Genomic DNA, 20,793 nt, shown 5'->3' with positions numbered 1-20,793 from the left:
TTTTACAAACCATGGTGTGCGTATGCATACATTTAGCCAGGGGCTTTAAAACGACTGCAAAACAGTACCTTATATACCCTCGGAATCACCCTGGTTATATACAAGAGGAACAATCTTTGATTCATCATTATCTTGTTTCATTTGGCCAATGTGGGCAATAGGTTTTGCAAAGAAGAGAGGGCGTTCTTGGGATGAGGTTAAGAAAGTAAACGGCTAGTGAACCGAAGTGAATGATAGCAAACAACCAGTTGACACTATCTTCGTCCACATTTATAACGTACAAATTATCGACAATGAATGATACATAACAAATAATATATTGTACAATCATGCAACATTTAAAGGTTCAATGAATTATTTTGGATTTGTCTATATCGATAATTGAATTGAATCGTATTGACCCTAGCCCTAATATATTGATGACGGAGTGCACATCCTCAAAAGATAATCATCAAAATTTATCGAAAATAAATGTTATGAAATATGAGTCATGAAATATTTTTGAATATAGAATAGATGGAAAATGTAATAATTGTGATTGCTATTTTGAAACTCCAATATTGATGACGTAGCGCACATCGACTCCACATAACCCTTAGATAACGCATACTAGGTATCAATGTAATATAAACATTAGTTTAAGAGAGTTTTTACGGCGTCAAAAAGCAATTCTTCGATCACCAAGCAATACGTATTATTCTATGTTAGATACTGACGTTGGGAATGTGTAATATTAGTGTGTCGACTGGAAATCCCGCGATCTGGTGTGTCCTGCAGCAGTATACCACCGGAAAGGGCTGTGAAAATTAGATGTATTCGTGTATTTACGAAACAATATACGGTCATCGACAACAGACACGAGGCGTCAGGCGATTGACAAAGCCCAGTAATAATTTCAAACCAGCTTGCCTGAAATTGGGGTTCGTTATGCTATAAATAAGAAAGTTGGCACACGAATCCACCACAGTCAGTCCAATACCCGTTTTCCTCACAACCATTCCGTATTTGTATCTGCCCTTCAAGTTTATGTAGTTATTAGAAATGAGTCGGTCAATAAGAAACACTGACTCGCATGCGATGTAAACAGAAACAACCGTTATAACCATTCGCATCACTCGTTTTTCTATTGTAATCGATTCCGTTTGGTTTTCAGTTTTTTGCGTGTGCAGCATTTTATCGCGTGTTTTTTGTTTAATTAACAGATTAACGATTAAGGCTGTGTTTGTTATACACAGGAATATCATTGGAACCATCACTCCAATAATGAATTCCGGCCATTTCAAGATCGCTCGCCTCCATGCCTTAATTATTGCGTGCAATTCTGGAAAATGCCATAGTGGGAGATGTTTAGCCATACTTACGGTCGGTCCTGATTCACCACAAGGCTTTGCAAAATAGAAATTTGATTTAGGAACGAGGTGAGGAAAGTACATCGCTACTGAACCGAGGTGTATGATCGCCAACAGAGAATTGACAACTTTTCTATTCCAAAAGAGACGTGATTTCAGCGGAAACAATACAATAACGCACCTCTCAAAACTCAACAAGAAAACACACCAGTTACGAGTGAGAAGGAATATGTAATAACCTCCGTGAGAAACTTTTACAAACGCTCTACCGAAATTCCAGTCATCCACACGAAAAACAATATCTCCAAGAAGCCGGTAAACATGAGTGGTCCTCAGCGGGTACATGACGAATACGAAAAACGAATACAGAACATCATTGACAGCTACGGCTTTTACTAGATAATAAGAACGACTTTTCATCGTGTTCAAAATGATGAAAGTAAAGCTGTTAAATATCATACTAAAGAGTGTTACTGGTCCAACGAAATAGATGTATGCCAATACGCTGAACTTAAAATCCCATCTGATACGTTCCTTTTTCCATTTCTCACAATCAGTCGATTTTACGACTGCGCTGGTATTTCGCATTGTGTTCAGCGACTATATGCAGTGACACGAGCGATTGGCTGACACCCTCTACGTACCAATTACCAGCGATTCGACGTGTGAGTAGTTGAAATCCCGCGCACGTAGATTTATATCTCATAATTTCATAGAAAACATCCTTCGACCCTAACAAGAAATGTATGTGTGCAACACTATATCGACAACTGTAGCTTGATAGAAAAGTCGATATTTCGAGTGTGGTGCATTTGATGGTAATGCTATTCAGCCACTGTTTATTCAATCATCGAAAAAAATATCCGAAAAACTAACTTGAGAAGTTTAGGAAAAAGATGTACATACAAATGTTGGATAACATCATGTTTATCACAGTAGAATTGACTAGGCTTCTTTTGCTAGAAATGTGTGCTGAAACGTTGTTTGGGACAAGCAAGATGTTTTTGTAAATTTAAGATAGGAGTTTAAAAGTATGAACTGTATCTCGATTTATACCTAAAGGATGGATGGTGAGGGATGTTCTAGTCATTACGTTAGTCGAAGAGAAAGGGCGCAGGGTTGTACCCAAGATACCATAATCACCGCATTTGTATAAATGATGTAATCTAGTAGCTGAGATTGAGGATGAATTTCATTTAGTTTTCATTTAGTTTTGATTTTCCTGTCTTTCTTGCTTGCTGCTAAATTATATAGACATTTAAGTGAAAAAATCCAATCACTTACTATCCAGTACCGATGATTTTTATAATCTATCAGCTTTCCTCAGTGACGCCGCAAGCGTCCTTTCTCCGCTGGTAAATCAGTATGAATTCTCACAAAATGCAATGGAAATGCAGAATGCAAACAGAAAATAGTGATATCAATTTGTTTTATCAAATATTACATATACGCAATGGTTAGAATATGTCTTTTGCTACTACAAACACGACCATACAATGCACATTCAGGCTAACTGGTAAACCAATAAGAAAAGAATCATTTTTGATTTTGCGAATGTAGAAAACACGATATATCGGGTAATAAAAAATCATTTAAAAATATCTTGCAAAATTAAGCGGACTGAATTAATGTCGGTGCGTATAAATTCAGCGAACCGATATTTGCTCGGGAAACAGATGCAACCTTTTGACATTAGACACGCTTGTTCGTATCGATATCCTATAGAATTCTCCTCCGAGTTGAAATCATCAAAGGCCACAGTATGTCTAACTTACACTGGTACTTTGATGGCTTATTGTTTATGCTTGTAAGTAGGATTGATTCATAATTTGTTTTGTAAAATCATTTTATCTGTCGAGATACTTTCATTCCTTGTGTGAAATTCTTTTGTTTTTATCATTCAAAACTTGTGATGATCTTAATTTTCATTTGATCATCCTTTGACGGATCCCTTTTCAAATCATATATACCTCATATTTTCGATCCTCGATATACTAGACTGTCTTTTAGTTTTGATATCGTAATAACTTCTGTTTCTGGATTTCACAAACGATTCTGATAGTTCAAAGGTCCCAACTCAATTGGCCTTATTGGTGTTTTAGTTTTTTTGTGTAAAATAAGTGCATGTACGTGTGCATGATTTTACGTATTGCAAAGTTGCAATTTATAATGAAAATCTAAAAACACAATAAATAACTGAACATTTTCCGACGAAATATCTGATTTCTTTCTCCAGTTATTGACGGTTTCAGTGTTCGCCGTTCCGAGGTTCCGAAGGTCTCCCGATCCAATCGACGATGAGATCGATAAAACTATCCAACGGGCTATCGAGTCGCATGGTAAAAAAATTTGCGTATATTTGCATATTTAGTTTGGTCCGATGCGAGAATGACACTGAGTCGCGTAATTCGTTAATATTTCCAGATATAGATGTGCGACACTACGAAGGAACACGTGGACGAAAAATAATTGAATATGATATTGAGCTTACTCCTGATCAAAGCAAAGAACACGAGAAACTACGTAATAGTAGGTAGGTAAGACTCTCCTTCCTTGTTAGTTCCCGATGAAGCAAGTCCAACTGCTCACGCCTTTCATTATGAAAATATCTCTAGGGGAGCTTTCTTATTCTATGATAAGTACTCATACTTAGTGTCATGGATTTCATTGTTCTTTATAGGCGGCGATACCGCAGAAAAACAACTAAAGACAAACAGTTCAGGTGGCCCGATGCTCGCATTCCCTTCAAATACGGAGACAACACCTTTAGTAAGTAAGGCTTCATTCATTCAAGTCGTATTTAACCTCATTCAGCACAAGGTCACTTTCGGACGAGCCCCAAAATTATGTTACGTAATAAATATCCACGGCGGGTAGCATTGTCATAGATGTTTGATGTCACCTACGTAACATTTGCATATGGCGATGTCAGATGACTGGACCGCGTGGGTGAACTTCGGCTTTCGTGGTTAGGCGACTTCTAAATAATCGAACTCACTATGATGGCCTATTTTTGAACCGTGCAATTCGGTGGTTATCGGACATATAGCCTAGTTTCACTTGGTCCGTAAAAAGTCGATAATTCACGAGGACTGACGTTAGCCACGTGGCTGGCTCAGATTTGAGTCGAAAATTGTATGATTTGAAATGAGATAATTTCAACTGCTGTGTCCGATTTAATCAACCAACGTATTATTTTTCCTTATTTCTCGTTAGCTAGACTTCAAAAGAATGAGATGAGAGAAGCTATGGACACCTATTCAAAATGGACATGTCTCACTTTCCCCGAAGCGAAATCAACCGATAGAAACGTGTTGGTCATAAAAAACGATGTCGGGTACGAGTCCTTGGGTCATACAATATTTTTCAAAATTTATATGAATACCTCAATATCTCGCGAAGTTAACAAATCTGGGAGGTAGATTGCACCGCATAAAATGAAGAGGAAATCCAATGCATTTATTGTAGAATATATAGTTGATAGCTAGGGAATTGTAATCTTTTATTCATCAGTGTACCCCATACAAATCTATCTCCACCTGCCTGTATTTTTGACAAGTTTTGAAATCGGAAATTGGAGTACGAAATATATTGAAAATCAAATACACAGAATTTTATGTTTAAATCAAAGTAATATGACAATTCGGTTTCGGGTAAATAATGTTCCATCCTTTGTTCGCGATATTCTAACTGTAGGTGTCACTCGAGTCTCGGAATGAGCGGAGGGGAACAGATTCTGGCGTTGGATATAAACGGATGTAGATGGGTAAGACATAAATACATTATATTCCACCTTGGCTCGAATTATCCAAAGAAATAACTCGCTGTCCTTCAAAGAGACTGAAATACATACACCTGCACCTGAGCTACTGCTTGGTATCAAAAGAACATGACGAATGGTACATTTTTTGCAAAGTTTGTAGTTTAACCTACTCACGTCTCTGCAGCCCATTAATGATTTCTCAATTTTATTTCTATCTGAATTCTTAGGAGGGTTTTGTGTAGCAATTTCGTAAGTGAGAAAGGGTTCGATGGTTTTAACGCGTAAAAAAGAAGCCCAATCTTTCCATATGGTTGAAACTTTCAAAATTACTGCATGCTAATCGATTCAAATGTTCTACAAATAATGTTCATGATATTTTCATATTGATGACAGCTTGGCTTATACTACCACGAGTTAGGACACGCGATTGGTTTGGTACACGAGCATCAGCTGCCGGATAGAACCGTTCGTATATTGTGGGAAAATGTCGAAGAAAGTTTGAAGCGATGGTTCGAGGCCTATCCCGCGAGTGAACTGGAACGGTTCAACGTCCCGTATGACTCGACTAGCATCATGCATTATGGCGTATACGTAAGTATATGAACACGGGGATAAGCATCCTCCCTCGTTGGAGATTCGAGCCGGGTGGCATCGCTGCTAGACACGGCGACGGCACGAAACCCTGCCACACTAGACCGGGTGCGCAAGTCCATGATGGAAAAACCTGGGCTAGAATACAACGGAATATCTGAGCTTAAATAATCATCATCTAAGCTGCGCATAAAGCTGCGCACCCGGACTAGTGTGGCAGGCTTTCGTACCGTGGCGAGTAGTCTCAATGCCATCAGGTTCGAATCCCCGCCGGGGAGGATTTGGATGACCAACTGGCCAAATTTTGTCTCGGTCATCGAAAGCACACATTGATCATTTCTTAAAACGAATTTCGAAATCGAATATAAACTATAAATCTCACTCATGATTCACATCTAAGAGTTCCCACGAATTGAATATGTATCCCATTTCGGATTCTCTGTAGGCTTTTTCGAAGAACGATAAGAAGACGATGGAAAGCAATGACCCAAATTTAGAGCAAATAGCCGGACACGTTTATTTGAAAATACCATCATTTTCAGATATCAAAGTCATCAATATGATGTACGAATGTGGCAGTAAGTATTTGATTGATTTTATGTCATATTTCAATTCAATTGAAATCTGTACACCCTCAACAGATTTAGGCCTACTACTACGTCATTTTCACAGAAATCTTATCAAATCAACTCGATAATCTAATGTTTATTTGTTTATTTCGTATTGTCCCAGAAAATTGTCAAAATGTTGCCTGTCCACCTGAAGGCTTTGTTAACAAGGAATGTAAATGCGTAACCCCCAGAAGTAAGTACCGTTATTATTTTCGAACATATTGCGTCATCCATGCTAATGAAAATCCCAACAGATTTCGCTATTTCGTATATTCTATTCAAACCCGATAGATGATGTGATTTAGTCACTAGAGTTGAAATGACTGGGGATGTAATATACATGTATACCGGGATCCGACATGTAAATCACCTATGTTTGTGACCTTAAATGTGGCGTCGTTATGTGACAACGAACAAGAGCTCTCTTGGAATCAAAATCCAATTAGTGTTTTATTTCGTTAACAGGTTATCACGATGATACTTGCGTTGATAATCCGATTCATATTGATAACTGCGGGGCGTGGAAGGAACGAGGGGAATGTGAAAATATGTCCGACTGGATGTTCGTTAACTGTCGAAGAACTTGCAACAAATGTTCGAGATTTGGGCTGAAATAATGATCGGAGTGTGTATCATCGAAAGACGAGAATCCTGTTCACTGAGGTTTTAATTATTTTGAAATTTATTATTTAACGTTTGAGTCTAATGTATATCCACGATTTCGAAAGCTGGTCCCAGCAGTAAATTCGCCTCTATGCGGCTATCAACCTACTGTCTGCAGAAGAGGTTCTACAGAATTCAGCATTTTCCCAAAAAATTTCGTCCAAGCATCGGCACCCCCCGCCCCAGGCATTTTCCTTTGAAGAAATCATAAGGTGCCATGTCTGAACCATCAGTTTTAACCAGACTTTTACCATTTGTGAAATATGTGGTCGTCCATCCGCCATTCAAGTGGTGGTGGTAAGAGGGGGTCGGGTACAGACAGCAGATTGACAGCTGCATCATAAGTGCGTACAAGAATCAGTGATTACCTATCAAACATGGATAGATATTTTATCTAACAACCTAACGTAGCACAAAAAAAGAACACCAGTTCCTTGCGCTGACAATCTATGAGCAATTATGAGAAAAAAGTCGATCTTATTTCGATTCGTTTGAACGCTTTGAATTGAAATATCAGATTTTCCAATCTAGAACCGAGTGATATGAAAATTGTTCACACGCGATGTTCGATATTGCATTTCATAATGTATCTATGTTCTCTTAGCTAAGTGGTAGATGGATAGCTATATGTTTTCACTTGTGAATTCCGGAAAAAGGCTCAGATGATATGATGCGCAATACATTTCGTCGTACTACGTAATTAATGTGTTTGTTTCTGATTGCTTATCTGTTCTGGTGTTAGCTCGAAATATTTGCGTTTTGATATGTTTGACGCTTGTTTCGAATTGTGAAACGTGCGAATATAACAGAATTCAGGATAGCGACCGAACCGGCTACAGCAATTTACGAAAGTCGCCCGTAAAATCCAGAATGTTTTTAACAGTTGTCTCGTTGTTCCTGGTGAGTTGCTAATTCATTTATCAAACTATTGAAATATTTTACTCATAAAGGAATTAGTAGGTTCAAGTAGGTTTTTATTTTTGAATACTCTTCAAGATTGTTTCTTTTTTTATGAAAAGGTATCGATCGCCATATCAAGTGCAAACCGTAAGTACTTCGCCGAGGTGTCAGTTCGATGGAAATCTGTTCGAGTTAAATTCCGATGCGAATTTTTCATAAGAACGAACGTAAAAAACAAACCCGTTTTGGTATAGACGGGGATGCGGCTGTAGAAAATTGGTATCCGTGATGTGGCCTGATTGAAATCACCAGATTCCCCAGTACGACAAGACAATTAACGTTTAAGTAAAAACTAAGTTCATTGTCAATTGTATTCCAATTACAAACCAACAAAAAAATCTCAAGCACTTTATTTCATTATCTTATATTAAAATCGATCGATAATGATGATGATGATACATTTGTATCGGGGACAGCACATACAAGTATTATCAGCACATAAAATGTTTCCATAATTTATAGATACAACGAGATGAGTAGTACTATTAGGTTAACTATTTTATTTGACGCACGAGCACGAGCTTTCGCTACTAATGTATAGTAGCTTTCATCAGGTAAATGATCACTCGTTTACTCGATGAAAGCTACTTACTATACATTAGTAGCGAAAGCTTGTGGTCAAATAAAATAGTCAACCTATGAAGTACTACTTATCTCGTTGTTTCTATTCTACACCCGGTTAACATCGGCTCCTTTACGAATCTTCCAATGATATATAGAACATCATTGCTCTAGGCAATCAGCACAGTTTCCCAGTAAATTGGGATATCGTTGCGTATCGGACGATTATGAGGCGTTGAATGCATATATTCTAATTCATTTATAAAACAATAGCAAAATACATAACTAATTTGGAAATACAAATTTCTTATCAATAGAATATAGGTTAACTGATTTTCTTGCTATCGACCTTCTTCGCATTCTTTGCGCGAGGTTTATCTACCAAGTACGTATTATAGAAAAAGTGACCGAACAGCACAAAATAACTAATATACATCAAAGAAGCGTAGCCAAGATTTCCCCAGGTTTGTTCGCAAGAAACGCCCTTCGATTTCAGCGAGTATGTCCATATATTGACTACGCAGCCGACAACCATTTGCATGAGTTGCATCGAAGTTATGCATACGTTTATCCAAACCGGAAGTTTGATTTTCAGCGCCCTCAACGTGTAATAAGTGTACATTACGGCGTGAATGGTATAGTTAAGAACCATGAACCATCGACCCGGAGCCGTATGTTCGATATAGCACATCCAAGCGTAAATTAGCACCGTTACATGATGGTACCAGTGCAGAAATATCAAATTCTGCTTTCTCAAAACGATGAACGCCGTGTCGCCCAGCTCGTAAACCTTCGACAAGGTGAACAGACACGCCCAGAACGCCGCGATCGGGTTGTTGAAATAGCTCGACTCGCACAGCGAATATTCCACGCCGTGTGAGTTGATGACGTGTAGAAATTCGGTCCAGGTGCGAATGGCGCCGCAGATGCTGAATACGGCCAGAACGGCGTTCCAGGTCGCCAGTACGGCGCGTAGATCGAATCGAGCGCGAGATTTCATCAGTTCCCGGCCGCCGAATACGGCTACTACGTAAACTGCGGCGTAAATGTAGCAATGCGTCCATCTGCGCTGGATCCATAAATGAAATGATTTCTCGTCATATTCCTTTTCAAAATCGAAAACGATTCCCGAGTAATTCAATGGTAAATATGCCATGATGATGAAAATTTATTTTGTGTCAGTGTCCAAATTGTGTAAATCACGAATAAAATCACAGAGAATTCCCAGACTGTCAAAGACAGTATTTTCAAATGTCGTTTTTCCGTCTGGTCAGAAAACAATAGGAACTCGCTCCGTTTCCGAGTTAACAGTGCACATAAAACCGATAATCAATCTTGATATCGCGCGATCCGGACTATACGGTAGCAAAACAGCTCTCGAAAAACACGATTAGATAACAGGCGAACTAACTAACTCCGTCATTACACCCGATGTGGCGTGATTTGGTGAAACCGTATTGTTCGTTCGATCACCTTTACCGTTATACTACGGCAGTACTTGAATTAATGTAATAATCAACTGCTGTATACGTCTGTACGCGTTACACGACTGTGATGGCAACGCGTCTTGACGCGGCCGTTCTGACGCTAAGGTAACAAAACAAACTCGCTGGACATTATTCATTAATACACGTGTCACTTGATAACGGTATATAATTCATTAGAATATGGCAGCGGCTTGCTTGACCGCGCAATAAGTATTTCTGAATATGAATGTCGGCTACAACAGCGTGGGTACAAACGATTTTGAATGACTGTGACCGTTTGAGGTCAATTTTTCAGACGAGTTCTTTCATATCTGAACTCGTACTTGCAGGATTGATTGCGGTTATAAAGACATTCAAGTACTCGTTACCTTCGAATTCATATACTTGAAACCGAAATACGTATGGTGGCTGAATCGAGCCACTAAAGTTTTCAAACTGAAAAAAAAGATAAAGTTGATCACGATTGATAGAACACTATATCCGTGTTGACGCGATGTAGAGTCCCACAATGACAAGGGAAATATCCGTTTGTCATCGTGGGATTCTCTCTACAAGATAAAGTTGATTTGGGCACCTTCTGAAAACAACTTTGAGTTGTTTTCTAGACCAAAAAGTGGTTTTAGTGCGTCATAAAAACAACATACAGTTTACTTTAGCTATTTGGTCGGGAAAAATAATTGTTGGTCCAAAGAAGATACGCGTGTATATTCATTACTTGAAATCCCTCGCTTAGAAAATAAATTTGATTGCGTCATCAGACTGGGACTCTCGCAAATAAGTACTCAGATCACAATTTTTCTCGGTAAAGGTTGTCTTCATAAAGTTAAAAGTTGCTTTCATGACCTAAAGCGTTATTATCGGGACATAGAACGTACAATTTGAATTGTTACGCATATTTACGAATGCCCTGGTATATTTTAGCTGGTTTGTGCCCGAAGTTAGAGGAAGGACAGACAGGACGATGCGGCTTGTATTGCACAAGCGATAACGAATGTAAATACGAAGAGAGATGCTGCAACAACGGTTGTGGACAAGAGTGCACTCCCAGCGTTCCCATACCCGATTTCGGACGCCCAAAAAACAACAAACGTACGTACGATCCAACACGGATGCGCTTCGTAGATGCTTTTGATGAAAATTGTATTTCTTCTGTGAGATAAATCATCTCGCGGAAAAATTGACAATACAATTAAGTCTAATATTTGATAAATACTTATTTTCATAAATGACCTAAATGATAATGACCTCAATGATAATCAACGATACTCGAAATGATTATTCATGAATCATAATCATAATCATAATCTAATTTTACTGTTTTTGATATTCTGCTATCTGATGATTTACCAATCCCGGTTCGCTATATTCGCCCAGTGTAACGTTACTGAAGAATATTGGCGACATTTGTCTGCTTTGAATTTGTAGGTGGCGTATGCGTAGAGGAATGTCAGACTAATGACGATTGTTCCGGAAGCCAAGAATGTTTCGATACTGGTTGCGGTCATATTTGTACATAAAAAAGCATTATTCGAAATTCTAAAATTTCGACTAGATCACGATCTATGAAAGAGCTAATAAATACCGACTTATTCATCTCAAGCTAAGCATCTTATTTGCAACTTTTTTCTTTTTTTCATATATTTGATTCTTCAATTGAAGAAAATATCTAGAAAATGTTTTTTTCTTAATTCACGTGCTTCCGAACCCGGCTCCACAGTTGTCTGTTCGGTTTTACTCTACTCTACAATTAAAACTTGCAATTCAAATCTGAACAATGGACAGTGTTTTCATTTCCAGATATTCTACTACGTATAAGAAATTTCTCCATTTACAATAAATTCTTGTACAACGAATATTCATATTTAATTGAGTCACATTCATTTTTTACACAATAATAAGCTTTCACAAAATCTTAGTAAATTGTGTTAGATCTCGGAGCATTGATTTCTGATTAGATGTGAACAATAAATTGTGAGCTTCAATAAATCAGACATGGCAATAAGTCTATTGATACATTCAGAACCAGCATCTCCAACAGTTAATTATCATCATGAATTCCACTCAGAAGCAGATTGGTCGAACCTATGCTACTTACATCGTTCTCATGTCTGTGGTGAACAGGTCTGGCATCTACCGTACTGTGTTACTAGTCATTCTGCCTATTGTGTTCCTGTTCGGAGCGTTCGGAAATTCAGCTACTTTCCTGATAATGATAAGTCACAGATTCCGCAGATTGTCTTACGCTAACTATCTCATCGTTTTGTCTCTCAGCGATTTCACGTTCTGTATCGGTTATACGCTGATGCCTGTTTTACAGTTTGTTCTCTTCCATGTCGAAAACGGTCCTATATTCTTGATGAATTCACTGATCAGTTGTCAAATCAATGAATTTATAGTGAACCTTGCCAGCTGTAATAGTTCGTGGTTAATAGTAGCAATATCTCTAGAACGTGCGGCAGTTGTGCTCTTCCCGTTCACATCTCGTTTGATATGTACACCTAGATTTGCTAGATTTGCCACATTGATAATAACTGCAGTGAATGCAATGTTTATATGTCTCACACATGGTTTGTCGATTCACTTTACTGACCAGATCTTTGGATGTTTCTATGAATTATTTGACCAAATAACTTATTTTGTGGGATTTGTTGTACACGTTTACGTTCTGCCCTTATCTTTGATCTTGACATCAAATTCTATTATAATAATTCAGTTATTCAGAGGTTCAAAAATGGTTTCGTCGGATCAGAAAACTACCAAATCAAAACGTACAACAATAATGCTTGTAACAGTTTCACTCACATTTGCAATATTCACACTTCCAATCACTATTACAATATTGTCACCGGTTTCACCGGAACAGACAGAATTTCTATATGGCATATTCGCTCAGTTTCTAATGTGTAACTATGCAGTAAATTTCTACATATATCTTTTACTGGGACGAGAAATTCGAGAATATTTCTGTATGAAAATCCGCTGTAGAAATTCAGTCAAAAACCATTGATTTCATGTTTAATTCACATCATACAACCGTTTTTCAAATCTACAAATGCGTTGGATTGACGTAATCGCAATCACAACAATTTTCATTTTCAAAAACATGATTTCCCTTGATGTCGAGAGTGCGATATCACCAGACAGACTACAATGGTTATTCTAACAAATTCAAGGTAGATTACCAGTTAGTTACCTTGGTGGCTAGTTAACAAGGAAACAAATAACAGGGTCAATCCCTATTTTAAGTTTGAAGGAAAAACAAGGAAATACACCAGTTCTCATGGAAACGAAATTCAAGGTTTAAGCTTCCCGAAGATACCTAATTTGTCAGTATGGTGTTTCTGTTGAACGGAATCATGCAAAACCCGTAATGATAGAAAAACCCGTAATGATATCACACCCTCTTACATTCAAATCTCTTTTTATTTAGTCGCTCCAATGTTATAACAGGAGTTTTTTTACAGACTACCAGGAGAAAAACTCGATCCCTTTGTTTAAGAGTTTGATGAACTACTTGTTAATATCAAACAAACGGCGTCTGCCTTGTCGGTGGCTATAATAGAGACTTATCCGAAATTTGATGAGCACAGAAGATACTGCGTGTTCGTGATTACGATCTCTACCCCCCCCCCCCCCCCCCCCATTAATCGCTAAGCCTACCAGAGTAACCTCGAACACATCAACTGTTATTAATAATATTTTACGAATGATTCAAATGTAAATCAGAGGTGATAGCTGCATCAATAACCGAAATGTGACTGGGGATATCGGCCCTGATTCTCGTAGGGCGCCAGCAGACACCGGGTTTTTAGCGCAGCTGCATGGTGGGAATCTTAAAGTGTATGGATAAGCAGTAGAAATGTCGCGCTCCAACGTGGATCATCACTTATTAATTGTGAAATTATATCTAAAGAACTTTTATTTATAATGTTGGACAATACTTCAAGCAAGATTCATTATTCAGGAAAATTGAAAACGGATCTGAGAGGACAAAACATTTCTTTCGAACTAGTGTCACTACGACCTTGGGGCCCTCTAAATCTGCCCCTCCTGAGGGAACCTTGGTGGTTAGCCCGATGTCCCGAGTTGCTGAATCACTCCATAAGTGACTCCAATGACTCTTCGATTGTCATGCGCGGCGGATAATTTTCCAAAAAGCGGCAGGGGTAGATCCCTGGACCGCAGGTCCGCTGGCGGACAGCCGATTGTTGGAGCGTAGCATTTTGGTGCAATTTCCAAGAAATACGGTAAATGAAGTCTTGGTGCAAATACTTTCTAAGAGAAATTTCAACTCCGAATTCGCGGGCCAGCTCTGAAAGACCTGGGTGCCCTGTTACACGGCCCTTCGTCTTAGTGGGTGTGCCCGTTCTGCTTTGAGATGAGGACGACTAAAAATATGCCTTTCTTTATTTAGGGATGAAGAATGGAAAAAGAGAACGAAATTTTTGTGACGGTAGCACAACCGGTCCGCAGGGACCTGTCGACGGGGGAGAGCTTGAACCGATTATTCTCGGAGTCTTCCTATTTCATAATTGGGGAAGAGCGCTGTCAGTAATATTCTCGGAGCCGCGTACTCTGGAAGCTCAATTCGTCAGGTTATCCGTTTTCTTAATTGGGGATTCGAACCGCTTTGAAAGTTTCATTCAACATTAGCCGTTTTAAATTGCCACCGTGTCGATGGCAAAAGGTTGAAAGCCTGTTTTGGTCGATGGCTAGTGACGTCATCAAGATCGCCTTTTTGTTACTCCCACAGCTAAACAACTCACTTTTAACGGTTAACCGCTGAATTTGAATTTTCTGTCAAGTGTATTCTTGCTGGCTGTTGATTAAAAGATTGTGAATCATGTTTTCCGAACGTGTTAAGCTTGTCTCCGGACCAGTTGGTGGGAATATTGGTTTGAAAAAAGAGGTAGATTGCAAGATTATAAAAAACTCACTGGGTAACACTGGTGAACGCCGCGAGGATCGTACACGGTGGTGCAGGCGAGGCGTCGCGACCGCGCGGCGGCAGGGCTTTTTAATTTTGGCTTTTGCCAGTTTTGGAGTCTTGTTATTGCCACCACGGCCACGTTACCACCACACTCACATTGTCGCTAGGCCTACTGTACTGCCACTACTTTACTTGCTTGCTACTTACTCGGCTAAATTAATTTGTCTTCATCCACGCTTACTTCCCCCCTCCCCCCCCCATGTTAACAAGTAATTTCTGCCAACCGAACCACCAGTCGCAGTAGCCGTAGGCAGTATACTATAGTGCAGTAGTGGGTACCCAGTGGCATGCCATTGCCATGCCACTGGGTATAGGCCTATGTTGCCCGTACACAGTCACCACCTACTAATGTCTATTTATTAATTGATGAGACGTGTTTTTCTTGGATATTTTGCTTACTTTTTGGGGTACATACCTCATTTATGTCTTAACAGAATGCCAAAAATCGCGGACAACAACTGAATATCCGATATATTTCCAGTTCTGTACCAATTAGATGGACTGGCAAAAAGACTCCTTAAGTCCAGTTGAATGAGAGAGAAAATCCTCCATTTTGTAAAATTTCTTGGATTTGAACATTGTTACCATGCCTACGCCACCCTGATTTAGTTGTTGAGACCCCACAAGAAAAATAACTTCATTTCGTAGGCATGGTGACAATGTAAAAATTCAAGAAATTTCACAAAATGGAGGATTTTCTCTCTCATTCAACTGGACTTAAGGAGTCTTTTTGCCAATCCATCTAAATGGTACAGAACTGGAAATATATCGGATATTCAGTTGTTGTCCGCGATTTTTGGCATTCTGTTAAGACATAAATGAGGTATGTACCCCAAAAAGTAAGCAAAATATCCAAGAAAAACAGGTCTCATTCATTAATAAATAGACATTAGGCCTTAAATATTCCAACAACCATTCCAAATCCAGCAACAAAAAATAAACAATAAATTTTAAGGCCTCGAAACAGAAGAATGGTAGTTCCCTGTATTCAGAGTCAATGAAAATGTATTTCTTGTTGCAGATAGATAGCCTAACCAATTTCAGGATAAGTACTTTTCATTCCTTTATTTATATACGTAGCCTAACTGTTTAATCCTGGCCCTGGCCACTGAGGGTGTATGCATTAGGTCTGGTCCCAGTTTCACTGAGCTAGTTAGCCAACAATTAAGCTGAGAAATTTTGTTAAGTGGCAATTCAGGGGCAGATCAGGAGAGTATACAGGGGTGTACACCCCTTAAAACTTTTAAGTCGCAATGAAATTTAAAGGAAAAATTAAAAATATCAACAAGTATTTTTAAAAAGCTTATATTCCAAAACATGTTCTCTGTAGGCCTACTTTCAAAATATAGGTATTATGTTTTCTGATGATCTGGTGCCCTTTTGATTTTTAATTATATATGATACTGATATGTATGCCCTATTTTGGGCTGCACCCCTCCCTGAATCAGTCTGCCTGCAATTAAGAGGATGTTTATAGATAATTTGATTTAGAGGAATCTTTTAATTTAGTGCCTGATGTTAGGCCTTCCACAGCCTGGTAGAGGTGGTTTAGGTGAACAAGTTAGTCTTCACACTGCAGGACTTTTAGGTGAAGGTGAAACTGGCCCTTGTTTATGCATAGGCTACTGTGTGTGCACGCTTATCTTTATGCTTATTCAATTAGAATACCCATGTAGCTACCAAATAAGCACCGCTTCAGAGGATTTTAGAAATTTTCACTTCAATAACACTGTGTTCTATTTTTGGGCACTAGCTACTATTATGCACAATTTTTTCAATCAATTCTATCACATTGATATACATATATGTGTCACTTCTTTTGTATGTAGTAGGGTCTTACAGTAACCAGTGTGCTCTCTCACACCTCCCTGTGATATTGGCCTGAGACTGACAAATAATCTTTTTTGTAGCGTATTGGTCTCGTAGCAGACAGCATTTTAAAGTATGCTGGGCTAGATGGTGTAGGCTTATTTGAATGGACAAGGATCGTGTGCCCCGGAGGAACCATTGAAACATTGATGGAAGGTAATTTCTCGGTTCAGTACTGATTTATATTGTTCATTTTCATTGGGTTACTGATTAGTTGTATATTACAGAATTGAAAAAGGTGAAGATGCTGAATGTGGAACAACTAATCGTCCATGTTGGAACAAATAATATGACGCGTGATGTCCCGCTTGAGATTGTTCTGCGAAGACACGTTGAATTAATTCGATTGTTGCTCTATAAATGTACTGGGACCATCATTGTACCAGCTCTTTTTCCTCGATGTGATGAGTAAGTATCAAGAATAGATTTTTCTTGAAGTACTATATTTATGATCGATGTAATGATTTTTAAATTTCTTTCTTTTTTAAAGTTTCGATGCTGACACAAAAATATTTCATTACAATGAAATGCTGCACCGCGAATGCTTTACACTTGGTGTAAAGTTCGTTGATTTTCACTTCTCAAGAGATCTCCTTTCACCGTAAGTAATCGTTTAATTTTAATAAGCCCAGTAGGTTATGTGCATTTTTTCGCGATTTAAACTAACTTGTTTTTTTCTAAATTTTGTGATCTAGGACTGACTTGTTACACCCCAGCCGTAAGGGAAATCAGTTCATAAATAACAGGATAATGGAACTACTGCTATTGAAAAATGAAGATGAAATGTACGTAGAATTGCATTATTTTATCCAATTACCAGGTATGCAAACTACATGAATTTTATGATTGTACTGGAAATAATGAATGATTCTTAATCAGGTGCCCTCAATACTTTCCATATGAGATTGAAAAGATGCAAAGAAGTAGAGCAGTCCATCGACGAAAGGTAATCATTTAGCATTGATATCCTAGAAAATGAATGATTTGCAATTAGTTTTTATAACTTGAATACGAAACCACTTTATTCAAAATCCTTGCATTGAATTAATGAATCATATTGATAGCTGATAGCAAAAAACAAATTGAAGGATGATCAAGCAAGAGCATGGGATGATTCAACAATAGTGGTAAAGTTGTTTTCCTAAGTGATTTGTACGTGATTTATCTTTATAAAGTTAGATATATTTTAACAGTTTTTTGTATCCTTCAATCCAGTATAGCAGTTTTGACGTTGCGCATCATACAAGGAAACAATTCTGTTGTGAAGATCAAAGAGCCTTTTTCACATTCGACCAGGTACATATCATCTCAAGAACTTATGATTTAATATTAGTTTGGTCACTTTTATTTCACAATTACCTAAAGGCTGTGCATGCACAAATCTGTCTTTTTTTTCCAGTACATGACTAAAATTGATGTGGCTGGTGTTGCTATTTGTTTAAAGCCTCAATTATTTACTCCTTTTTATCAGACTAAGAACGTGAGTAATATGTTTCTCGAAATGAAATTATAGAAATTCATTGGTATTGGTATGATTTATGCTGTAAAGCTTTGTTTTCATATTCAGGGATGCTACAATAGAGATTTATTTGATGCATATAAATTCCACATTGTGGAGCCTCTGCCAACTTACAATTTTACTCGACAAAATATTTCTGTTTCATCTACCCTCATTGATAAGTTAAAAGATCATTCCCACATTGCTAGCTCGAATGATATCAATGCTGCTCGGAAAGGGCACATTCTAAGTATTTTACATAATGAAAGCCACTGTGGAATTAAGTTAATAAGCGGACGACCTGCCAAACGACAACCTCACAATATGGCTCATAGGCGTGCTGAGGGTCCAATCAAGGACAATCAGGTTGCCATAAACCTTCCTGAACTTGAAGTGATAGACCCTTACTGCCCTAAGGTTACAATGCCTAAAGATGCTGAGAATGCAAGACACGGAGGGCGAAAGATAATTAGACCTGCTAACAGAGGTGTATCCTTTTCTGCTATGGTTGAAAATGCTGCTATCAAACTAGGTAAAAAAGCTAAAATATCAGAAATTGAAACCATAGACTCCACTGATCCAGATCCTGGCAATGATATCGAATTTTCAGCAGATATTTTAAGTCAGAATAAATCATCCTTACCAAAAAAATCAAAAGATACCAAACCAAAAGATATTAAGTCAATACCAGTTGTTAAAAATGACTCGAAGTCTGTTTTATTTGAAAAAAGTATTGTCTGTTCCTTTTGTATTAAAGACAAAATAAATCCTCCATATCTTTGTTCATGTCGCAGGGAACTAGATAGGCACATATCCACTTCTCATTCATCTTTGAAACCTATCTCATGTGCTATTTGTTGGGCAGATGGGGTTATTAATTCATATGCAAGTGAAACATTCCTTCAAAAGCACATTCGTATTGAACATAATCATCATAAGAAAAAATCTATTGTAATCGATTATAATAATAGAGATGATTATCTCAACAGTTCTCCTATTACAGAAATCAATAATTCCAATTCTGAAAAAGAATTAGAAATTCTTATAGATCAACCTGGAAATGCAGGCCTCCAAAACCTAGCAAAATTGAAACTAGATAATCTTTTGTCATCAAAAGTTGAAAAAACCCCTTCTCAGTTAGTTGCTGAAACCTGCCCTGTCTGCCACAAAAACTGCAATGCTAATCCTAAGAAAAAGTCCACATTCTCAATTGAATGTGATAATTGCCATAGATGGTATCATTGGAAATGTGCTCCAATCAATGAGGCTCCTCCTGAACATATCAGGTGGTTTTGTTTTCATTGTGACCCGATTTCCTAAATAGTTTGTATAGAATATTATTGATCGGGTTTCGAATGAATCCCTGACGTTAGAAATATTTTCATTTCCCATGGTGAACGTAGAAGCCTATAATGACCGTCACTTAGTCACCTATATATTTACTCGATTATATATAAGGTTAAGAAGCGATGTATATGCACTGGTGTTTATAGTGCTCTATTTCAGGTTTTTTCTTTCAGGAAAATATATTTTGTGAATAGATTACCGCTTGATTTTTTATGTTACAGGTTACTGCAAAATCATCAGTTATTGTGATGCGTGCCGATGTCTCTGGATGATTCTGACCATGTCTAGAACTTCAACATCCTTGACTTATCATCAATTGGCAGCAGTATACATACATGCATGTTCAGAGAGTGTATGAAGAGAGTGTATGGACACATCAACCTCGGTTCAAGGCTGTCCCTGATTAAATTGTATAATCCATATATAATATATATATAGATTGGTCCCATTTTAACTTACTCAACTGCTTGAATGTCTTGTTTGTTATTCGTAAATTTTCACTTATTCATTGATTGTTTCTGTAGAATTTTATATGTGATATATAAACGTGGAAACCAGGGCCCATTGCACTATGAAAGACACTTGACATTTTTTTGGGACAGATCTTTCTATATGTTTATGTCCTCGAGGCATCTGAAGTTAAGAAAATTCCCTTTGAAAACTGGAAATGACATAATGAAATAAGTTGTGGAATGTTTACAAATGACAAAATGAATGAATTTTGCATTCCTAAGGCCCTATATATTTACTGCAGTTAGTCCTGTATGTCTTTTTTATCGCAATTTACTGTGGTTTATTCCTGTTTGTCCTGTATGTCTTTGTGATCGCGATCGCAATTCATTGGTTGCATTGTTTACTGTTAGTCCTGTATGTCTATCGCAATTAAGTTAGTCCTGTATGTCTTAGTTAATCGCAATTCATTGGTTGTTGAATTGTCTACTGTTAGTCCTGTATGTCCTGTGGTTTAGTCCTGTATGTCTTAGTTAATCGCAATTCGTTGGTTGAATTGTCTACTGTTAATCCTGTATGTCCTGTATGTCTATCGCAATTAAGTTAGTCCTGTATTTCTTAAATAATCGCAATTCATTGGTTAATGAATTGTCT

General features: G+C 37.9%; 4 protein-coding genes across 4 annotated transcripts; 3 read left to right on the top strand and 1 right to left on the bottom strand.

Annotated features, from left to right (window-relative positions):
• The first annotated feature begins 5,607 nt into the window (after positions 1-5,607).
• LOC141904617 (zinc metalloproteinase nas-34-like) lies at positions 5,608-7,629 on the top strand. Its single transcript, XM_074793234.1, has 4 exons — positions 5,608-5,703; positions 6,149-6,281; positions 6,436-6,507; positions 6,780-7,629. Exons 1-4 carry the CDS (start codon positions 5,686-5,688, stop codon positions 6,929-6,931), a joined length of 375 nt encoding a protein of 124 aa, XP_074649335.1. The 5' UTR covers positions 5,608-5,685; the 3' UTR covers positions 6,932-7,629.
• Positions 7,630-7,740: 111 nt separating this feature from the next.
• On the top strand, positions 7,741-11,606 carry LOC141904558 (waprin-Phi2-like). Its single transcript, XM_074793155.1, has 4 exons — positions 7,741-7,877; positions 7,997-8,024; positions 10,907-11,074; positions 11,411-11,606. The coding sequence occupies exons 1-4, from the start codon at positions 7,848-7,850 to the stop codon at positions 11,500-11,502; spliced, it is 318 nt and encodes a 105-aa protein (XP_074649256.1). The 5' UTR covers positions 7,741-7,847; the 3' UTR covers positions 11,503-11,606.
• LOC141904076 (very long chain fatty acid elongase 6-like) lies at positions 8,285-9,794 on the bottom strand. Its single transcript, XM_074792526.1, has one exon. It carries the CDS (start codon positions 9,652-9,654, stop codon positions 8,824-8,826), a length of 831 nt encoding a protein of 276 aa, XP_074648627.1. The 5' UTR covers positions 9,655-9,794; the 3' UTR covers positions 8,285-8,823.
• Positions 11,607-16,328: 4,722 nt separating the features above from the next.
• LOC141903504 (uncharacterized) lies at positions 16,329-18,357 on the top strand. The gene is made up of 9 exons (XM_074791624.1): positions 16,329-16,563; positions 16,886-17,000; positions 17,072-17,252; positions 17,335-17,445; positions 17,540-17,629; positions 17,724-17,790; positions 17,909-17,971; positions 18,060-18,140; positions 18,244-18,357. Exons 2-9 carry the CDS (start codon positions 16,994-16,996, stop codon positions 18,355-18,357), a joined length of 714 nt encoding a protein of 237 aa, XP_074647725.1. The 5' UTR covers positions 16,329-16,563; positions 16,886-16,993.
• The last annotated feature ends 2,436 nt before the right edge of the window (positions 18,358-20,793 follow it).

The sequence above is a fragment of the Tubulanus polymorphus genome, chromosome 4, assembly GCF_964204645.1.
Source record: "Tubulanus polymorphus chromosome 4, tnTubPoly1.2, whole genome shotgun sequence".
NCBI classification, from domain to species: domain Eukaryota; kingdom Metazoa; phylum Nemertea; class Palaeonemertea; order Tubulaniformes; family Tubulanidae; genus Tubulanus; species Tubulanus polymorphus.
Note: the sequence above shows the minus strand (reverse complement) of the source record. Positions and strands in the feature narration are given on the sequence as shown.

What these genes read in the sequence shown, in the direction of transcription:
- LOC141904617 (XM_074793234.1), top strand. An exon ending in TATGATGTACGAATGTGGCA is followed by an intron (nt 6,282 to 6,435) that starts GTAAGTATTTGA and finishes GTATTGTCCCAG; the next exon opens with AAAATTGTCAAAATGTTGCC. An exon ending in TAAATGCGTAACCCCCAGAA is followed by an intron (nt 6,508 to 6,779) that starts GTAAGTACCGTT and finishes TTTCGTTAACAG; the next exon opens with GTTATCACGATGATACTTGC.
- LOC141904558 (XM_074793155.1), top strand. Translation starts at nt 7,848, where the DNA reads ATGTTTTTAACAGTTGTCTCGTTGTTCCTG. An exon ending in CGCCATATCAAGTGCAAACC is followed by an intron (nt 8,025 to 10,906) that starts GTAAGTACTTCG and finishes GGTATATTTTAG; the next exon opens with CTGGTTTGTGCCCGAAGTTA. An exon ending in ACGCCCAAAAAACAACAAAC is followed by an intron (nt 11,075 to 11,410) that starts GTACGTACGATC and finishes TTGAATTTGTAG; the next exon opens with GTGGCGTATGCGTAGAGGAA.
- LOC141904076 (XM_074792526.1), bottom strand. Translation starts at nt 9,654, where the DNA reads ATGGCATATTTACCATTGAATTACTCGGGAATCGTTTTCGATTTTGAA.
- LOC141903504 (XM_074791624.1), top strand. An exon ending in GGGATGATTCAACAATAGTG is followed by an intron (nt 17,972 to 18,059) that starts GTAAAGTTGTTT and finishes CCTTCAATCCAG; the next exon opens with TATAGCAGTTTTGACGTTGC. An exon ending in CCTTTTTCACATTCGACCAG is followed by an intron (nt 18,141 to 18,243) that starts GTACATATCATC and finishes TTTTTTTTCCAG; the next exon opens with TACATGACTAAAATTGATGT.